At 48.6% G+C, this 8,250-nt stretch overlaps 2 protein-coding genes across 2 annotated transcripts; one reads left to right on the forward strand and one right to left on the reverse strand.

The window, feature by feature from the left end:
• Positions 1 to 470: 470 nt before the first annotated feature.
• Positions 471 to 4,282, reverse strand: LOC1281165 (cryptochrome-1). Its single transcript, XM_321104.6, has 5 exons — positions 3,721 to 4,282; positions 3,281 to 3,615; positions 2,541 to 3,202; positions 1,471 to 1,719; positions 471 to 1,384 (listed from the first exon to the last, which is right to left on the reverse strand). The coding sequence occupies exons 1-5, from the start codon at positions 3,869 to 3,871 to the stop codon at positions 1,144 to 1,146; spliced, it is 1,638 nt and encodes a 545-aa protein (XP_321104.4). The 5' UTR covers positions 3,872 to 4,282; the 3' UTR covers positions 471 to 1,143.
• A 10-nt stretch (positions 4,283 to 4,292) lies between these two features.
• On the forward strand, positions 4,293 to 7,997 carry LOC1281164 (secernin-1). Its single transcript, XM_321103.6, has 2 exons — positions 4,293 to 4,977; positions 5,144 to 7,997. Exon 2 carries the CDS (start codon positions 5,286 to 5,288, stop codon positions 6,399 to 6,401), a length of 1,116 nt encoding a protein of 371 aa, XP_321103.5. The 5' UTR covers positions 4,293 to 4,977; positions 5,144 to 5,285; the 3' UTR covers positions 6,402 to 7,997.
• Positions 7,998 to 8,250: the final 253 nt, after the last annotated feature.

Genomic DNA, 8,250 nt, shown 5'->3' on the forward strand with positions numbered 1-8,250 from the left:
GAAATTTGCCGAATTACATACATTGAACGAAAAAAAAAAACAACAGTTCAAGAGGAAGCGACGGAGAGAGTAAGCAAATGAAACTCAGCAAAATATTTATTGAAAATGGTAGTACAGTGAGTATCATAGCTCATGTTGTTAACTTCTAGAATCAAATGCATCAGAACAGAAGACAAAACGAACGGAAAAAAAGGAATGGGAAAGCAAGCAAAACGTAGTTATTAGATCGAGAAAAATTCGAAGCAAAAAAACTATATTAATGACGAAACACTGATGTTCTTGTTCAGTATATGTGTAAAATATTTAAAAACAACAAACAAACTATTGAATGAAAAAAGCACTAAAATATTCCAGAAAAAAAAATCCCAAAACCCGAATTCGCCCATTATAGTTGGGCGCCTTTTGGCACTTTTTAGTTTTCTTTACTAAACCATTCTCATCCAAAAACTCTCTCACTCACTCCCCGTACATTACATTACATTAACAATGCATCTGCTTTATTGTTTTTTTTTCACGATTATACATTTGGTATACATGTTTAATTGAGAACAGTTCCGCCTCCGCTGCATTGCTACGAACGGCGGCATCGTCGTTGGCTGCTGACCTCGAATGGGACACTGCTTTCAACTCCGGACCCGGAGCGTTAGCTGTCCGGCTATTGTATTGTAAATGTATCGCATATTTACACATACACACACGCTTACGCACACATACATAAACAATCTTCTTATACCTAAAACATGGATGCATTTACGCAAAAACGGAGCTCTTGGAGAACAGCCAGGATGCGGCAATGGAGAGCATCATCCTGTTTGCTTTTTTGCGTTGCATGGAATTAAAACAAACTCTACACCACACGTATGTTGCTATGTTTTAAGAAAAATATCCCACTGTCACCGATCGATAAACATCTTCATATGAATAACAGACGAAAGCTCACCGTTTCATGGTTCAAAAGCTTCCCCTTCCCTTAGTTGGCTTCTTCAATCCGTTTCCTACCTACAAGGCTCGCGTTAACTTTAGGCTCGTTTCTGTTCCGTCCTCTCTATCGCGCACAGCAGCGGTTGTTACTCAGTGCACGTCCCTGTATTATCGGTTTACGGTACGGAGGCAGGCAGTCCTCGCACACACTTCTCCGGGCTCTTATGCCTCCGTAGCGGCATCATCCGCCAGCCAGAAGAACTGGCGAATTTCTTCAATGTCTGACGGACGGCAATGGGGCGGTGTGGAACCACCATCGACCAGCTTCTCCCTGAGCGAGGCCATGGTGTGCGCGTTTCGCTTCGACACGATCGCCAGATCGACCATCGGTGCCGGATACTTTTCGCCGATCACGCATCCGTACTCGATCTGCTGCTCACGGGAAGCTTTCCACGGTTCGTGCCTTAAAACGAAAGAAAAAAGAAGCGCCATTAGCACAGGGGGGTCTCTCACACACACACATTTGCGAACGTTCATTCCTATACTTACACAAACTGTGCCGGATAGTTGGCCAGTTCTGGCAGGTAGCGCTTCACGTAGTCACCCTTGGGGTCGAGCCGGCGGGCAAGCGCGATCGGGCATGTGCACTTGGAAGAGTCGAGCAGCCGCTCGAACGCGGACGAAGACACCCACATCCAGTTGCCGGCACACACGGACCAGTCTGCATCCAGCAGATACTTGAGGAAGTGTTGCAACCCTTCCTCCCAGCTGAGCCACAGTCCACCGCGCGTCAGGAAGCTGTGTCGCCGTCGTCATCGACGGGGGTGAAAGAGAGGGAGAACATGCTATATTTATTAAAATTTCAAAAAGGGGCCACCACTTGCTGCATTTTCTATTCTTGTTCTACACACTTTTGAACATTCCCGCAGAACGAACGAGAGCAGTGCGATCGACAGATGCGCGTCACACGGTGAACAATCAATTCGATCTACGTTCTGTTTACGCTTCCGATCTATGCTGTGCCATTTCTTCTCGAACCATTGGCAAGAGCATCCAAAGCAGAAGATATGCATAAATGAATACGCAATCGATTGCATCGCGATGATCGCGGATGACATTCTCGCAAACTGGCTCGTTAGCATAGCAAAAAAAAAGGAGGAAGCAAGAATGAATCTCTCCAATTTGATTCTTTTTCCTTTTTTCCCGCACGTGCTGCGATTAATTTGAATAATCCTAAGCTGCGATCGAAGAAGATGCTTTTTTAATGTTTCTTCTTTTACGACAATCAGGCGATCCTATCGCAGAATGAAGTTCCATTTTTTGTGCTAAACAATCGCCCACTTCGGGCTCCGGATAGCGTGGTGGACGCTTCCTTATCGCACAGTTGTTAATAATCAGGCCAGCGCACAGCTTTTAGCACTGGTATATGGTTCCATCCACCGAAGCTCCCCGTTCCTATTGCTTCGCCCACTTCCAAGATGTCCAGAGTATGATAAGACCCCAACAGGGACGAAACCATTTGGACCGAATCGCCACAACCCGCCGATAGACGATTGCGTTGCATTCATCCTCCCTCTTTCCCTGGTCCCCCCCTTATCCGCCATTTGCACCCCACTTACGTCGCGGTTATGTTGCGCAATATGTGGTGCAGCCAACCTTCCGCCAAAAGCTGTCTCATCGCCGCATCAATCATTGGGAAGCCCGTCCGGCCCTCCTTCCAGCGGGTAAGCGAGTCGTCCTCCGGCTTGTACCACGGAATGTTCAGGCAGATCGGATTGCGCTCCATCTCGCCGTAGTGCGGGTTCTGTACCGACATCGTGTAGAAGTACTCGCGCCAGATCAGCTGCCCGGTGATGTGGTGCCCGCCCGGATACTTGAACTGGCTGTTCGACTGCACCTTGGCGAACAGATCGTGCACGCACCAGTAGAACATGCGCACGGAGAGGCAGCCGAATCGCAGCGCCGCACTCATGGACGTGGCAGGGCCGAGAATTTCCGGCTTCGCCTGCGTCGGCAGATAGTAGCCCTCGCGGAACGCTTCCTCCTCCTGCTTTAGCCGAGCGCCGAGCGCTTCCAGGGCACGCGTCTCACCACCGATCCACTTCTGGAAGGCAATTCTAGCGTTGCCGTCGTAGTGGATGCCAAAATCGTCCGGCGCTGGCATCTGCTGGCAGAGCTTCAGCTCGGAGGCGAGCAGGGCCGGAACGCGTCCAAACTCCACGTACTCGAAGTTCGGTGCGCCGACCGGGCGCGGTGGATCCCCGATGATGTTCACCGTATGCTGCCAAAGTCAAACAGATGGGACAAATGAGCCTGCGCCCTCAAAAGACTGTACCTTGCTGGCCGGGTGCATTCTTACCAGAAACATCTGATACGTGAGTGGTGGGATGTCACCATTCGTCTGTATCACCTCGATCGGGTTCCACAGCGTGTGCGACACGTTCTCCACGCAGCGCACGTCCATCGTTCGGCACAGCTTGGCCACCGCATCGTCGCGCTCCTTCCAGATCGGTTCGCAGTCCTGCTCGTAGCACAGCTTCTTAATGTTCAGCTCCTCGAACAGACGGCGCAGCACGGTGACGCTGTCGCCCCGGAACACCAGCAGCTGTCCGCCAAGATCACGGAACTGTCGGTCAAGGTCGGCCAACGATTCCAGCAGGAACTTCATCCGATTGTAGCCGACGATGCGCGTGCCTGTTTCGGAAACGAAACGCGTGAACCCGTGTCATTGGAAGCCAAATCGATAACATCAAGGTAGCCCGAGGGCCATGGCGGCACGTGCGGGGCCCTTTCACTTACCAGCACTTTCGCCATCGAATATGAAGATCGGGAACAGCTTCACCGCCTCACTGGACTGGTTAACGCAGTCGCTTTTGAGCGCTTCCAGCAGGCTCGGATTATCGTGCAATCGTAACCCATGGCGAAACCACAATATGTTATTGATCGTCATCGTTTTGCACGCACCTTGCGCCTCCTAGCGGACCTCCAGCCGAACCACAGCGAGCAACTGCGTATTTATTTGCACAGGTAGAAACCCTTCCACGGGAAGCTGTACAAGCGCGAAAAGGCGATAACCTGCCTGCAACCTGTCGGAACGATGAGCTGACTGACACGCAAATAGTTCACCGGATATTCGGGCGCTGCTTTGACGGGCGGTCTAATGCGCCTGAGGTACGGTGTGGTGGGAAAAAAAATGCGAAAACGGCTCACATAATGTGGTGCCCAACGTGAACTGGTTTATCAAATGGTGCGTGTTGTTTTTTTCACTATCTGCTGGTGTTGTTGTTTGTGTTGCTGTTGTTACTCACGCACACTGTCGCCTGTTTTCCTGTTTGCTGTCACGCTGACAGCTGTTCGCAACCCAGCAGACAACAGCTGCGTGTCTCGCTTGATCTTTTGCTTGAAATAATCGATTAAATTTTAATTAATCTTTCAGCATTCTGTTTATATTCGTAATTGTTTTTACGAAGCCAATTTAATACATAAAACAGAATGTAATTTTCGGTAAAGTATTCGAATGAATGATGAAAGGCGGCCACTGTGTAAACAGTTCGTTCAGGGCTGCTTCAATTGAATATTGCAAAGTGCACTGATCTCCTGCTGCTTATCATTAGACTAATGCATCGCGTTATTAATTGGTTGTAATTACACTCATTATAATAATCTCAAGCGTTTATACAATTATCAAAATATCAGTTTCACACAAAGCAACCTTCCAAAAATAGCGTAGAAAATGGCCGCACGTGCTCTCTGTGTGAGCTGTGACAGGTCGGGATGCTGTCAGTCGCTTTTCCGAGAAAAAGAAATCATCTGCGAGTGAAAATTGCTGATTTGTCCCGGTGTCTGCAATTGAGCGTGTCTGTGTCTCGCAAAACAACCAGAAACTTCTCGTCTGCTGCGGCCAGATCCAAGATTTAATATTCGTTTTTTGGTGTCCTCATCAATCTATTGCTGCGCTCTGATTTAATCGTAAATCAACCGGTGTGCTTTACGGCAGTCAACATCCCGTAGGAGTGAAAACACCACCCTTCACGGAAAGCTCTTGCATTGTTTCAGGCAAGTAACATTTTCATTTCTTTCCAATCATTTTTCTCATGCCCTGTCATGAAGGAAAGCGTCAGGGTGTGGAAAACTGCTCCACTCGTGCGAAAATCCTTCCACGCGTATCGCGTATTTGCGATGAGTGAAAAAAACTTTCACCCCTTTATTGATTTGTTGGCAGGAGTGAGAAAGAGAGCGACTTCGAAAGCGCACTGCGGCGGTGCAGTAGTCTGAGCGAGACAGCGAACGGTATCGGCACACACACACGAGCACACGCAGGCCGACGGGACAGGCAGCCGCAGCAGAGCCGCAGAGACTGCAAAATGTCTGGCAACGGTGGTGAAACGTTCGTCGTGCTTCCGCCTTGCACGGAATCCAACCGGAAGCAGATCATCTACGGGCGCAACGGAACGGGATCGGCTGAGCAGGTTACCGAGGTCGTTTACCTACCCACCGCGGACGGAAGCGAGCCGGTCACGTTGCCCAGCGGTTGCGAGATTGCCGGAGCCGCCAGCTTCGGGGTCATTCTGAACAAACCGGCCGGCAGCTGGGGTGCGGAGAGCGGATCCAACGAGAAGGCAGTCACGATCGGCCTGTCGTACAGCGAGCAGGGAGCAGGTGGAGATGGCAAAGTGTCTGCGTTGGATCTGGTTCGATTGGGACTGGAGCGGGGCGAGAGTGCGTCCGACGCCGTCGATAAACTGGTAGCGCTCGTCGAGCAACACGCACCGGAAGACCGTAACGCACTGAAGGCAGCCTTTGTAGTGTGTGACCCGGCAGCCGTTTGGTTGCTAAACGTAGCAGGCCAGTTCTGGGCGGCAAAGCAAATCCAAGAAAGTAGCGTAGCGTTAGCGGCGACGGGTTTCACCATCGGCGCCAGCTTCGATCGTAGCACGGACGATCTGGCATCGAAGGCGCAGGCAGCCGGTGCTTGGGACGGTACTGGTGAGTTTAGCTTTAGTGAGGCATTTGGGGGCAGCCCGGCAACGGACGCCGTGCGTTCCTGGCCGGCCAATGAGCCGGGCGTGGAGGGTGCGTTCGGGTTGAAGCATATGTTTGAATGTCTGCGAGCGGTCGGAACGGATCCACCGACCGGCCCGAGCCATGTGTCCGTCTTGAGTGGTGAGGGCGAGCTCGCTTGCCACTGGTTCACGGCTACGCCGCAGGTGAGTGAGTCAGTCTTTAAACCGTTCATCTTTACTGCCGGGGCAAAGATTTCGCCCCTCACCCGGGTGCCGGAGGGCGAAGCCCAGACGTTGCTACATCGGCTGCACAGCAACCGGAAGTGGGAGCTGGTCGGCAGCTTGCTTAGCTCGCTGGAAGCCACCTGCGTGGATGAGGTGAACCGCTTCCTGAGCGAACACTCGGGCGAAGCTAGCCACGAGCTGGACGAACTCATGAAAGACTGCGTCGAGGCGGAGGTGAAGTTCTATCGCTAGATGCTGCGAACCGGAACGTGTACACCCGATTGCGTGCTCGAACAAACTGGCAACTTGATGAAGCAAAACGGAAAGGGCGACCGAATCCCTCGATGCCGCGGGTGTGTCTCAGTGGTACGAGAGGTACAGTTTGGGGGTAACTATATTTGCTTGTAAGCTGCGTTTCGTGCGGGAAGGTGTGCTAATCGTTCTCCTATTTCTCAACTTCCCAATGATGCCTAGTAGGAACTGAGACTAAAACTGGCACGAAACTCATTACTCTTGTAGGACAGTACTGCACTGCTGCGATATATTAACATTTACGAAAAACGAAACGGTAAGCCTTACGGACCACCGCTCTCCCGGTTAATCGAATCGTAAGGAGACCGTTTTTACATCATGTGATTATCTTTTGTTTGCTCTTGTGTGTACGTTTTGTATGTGTGAGTGTGTGTGTTTTTTTTGTATGTTTTGTTGTATTGTTGAACATTAATTTTATGTGCGCTCATGCTTTTGCTAAAGGTCCGCATTATTTTACAGATCTCCAGGGCTTAATTTGCATTTTTTGCCTTATTGCCGTGTTAATGATTTGCTCTCAAACTGCAGTTTATGACAATTTTTGCACTGTATTGTAAAGAAACAGTATTGTACTTGTGACATCGTGAGGTGAGAGAAAATCACTCAAGTCACTGTTTGTCAAATTGCAAAACCAAAACTGTGACCGAAGTTGCTATTTTAGTAAGAAAACCAGATTTCCTTAAACAAGTATTCATCGCATTCTAAACTGAAATTGCATTCCAAGATAGAGCTTGCTCGTTATTATTTGCATGACGTGTTATATGTTTAGTTATCCTAAAAGGATGTTATTATCTGTGTGTATTTTCGCTGCAAATGGCGCTAACAACATCGAAATGTATGGCTCCGTTCTTTCTCGTGTTTTGAGTGGCAAAAACGAAAATCTAGCGCGTGTCTCTCAGTTGTAACATTGTAACCCCACTTTTCGAGCATGAATGCCATTCCATTTGAATAGGCTGTAGGAGTAGCAGATTATATTTGAATTTAGCATCCATTGTTTGAGCATTTGATTTCAGCCAAATAATCAATACTAGACTGCAGATCATCCCCGGTGTAGTGGTGCAAAGGCACGCCCATTCCAACCTCTATTGACTCGTAGTAATCGAAAACGAAACAAACCCTAGTTATTCGCATAATAATATTCTCAAACTCGTAAACGAAAAATGGCTTGAACAACAGTTTAACGAATCGCGCAAAGTCCGCAAAGCAAAGCAAAATAAAAGACGATAAACAGTGGAGCTCGAAACTATTAGACGAAAAGAATGTGCTGAGAAAAGCTGGCATACAATAGGAACCAATATAATAGCGATGAAATCGGATGTTTTCTTCGGCTTTGAAAGATTTCAATACGAGACAGGCAAGGCAATGTGGATGATAATGCATAAACTACATATACATTTATCAATAATATACCCAAATGCGAAAACCTATGTCGGCCGAATGCGCCAAATGTGATCGTGTGAAGCAACAACAAGATCGTCTTCGTAATGAACCAAATAATAATAAAAAAAAAACATGAAAACTATGTTTACCAAGAATGAATTGAAGCGATGCGTGTGTCGTGCTGCGAATAGTGTGGATAGTTGTCGAGAAAAAGCAAAGAAAGTATTTCCGTAGCAAATATCACAAAGCACATACAAACACCGTCGCGCCGCTCTCGCCCAACGAAGTATATGAACGGTGGTGAAGAAATTAATCATCTTCAAGAAAACCCTAGCAAACACCTGCTGCTGTACCTTTCCTCCATTCTGGTACAACTATCTGCGATCATTTATCATTGAAATCAAGTGGTGTG

This window comes from Anopheles gambiae, chromosome 2, assembly GCF_943734735.2.
Source record: "Anopheles gambiae chromosome 2, idAnoGambNW_F1_1, whole genome shotgun sequence".
Lineage (NCBI taxonomy): Eukaryota > Metazoa > Arthropoda > Insecta > Diptera > Culicidae > Anopheles > Anopheles gambiae.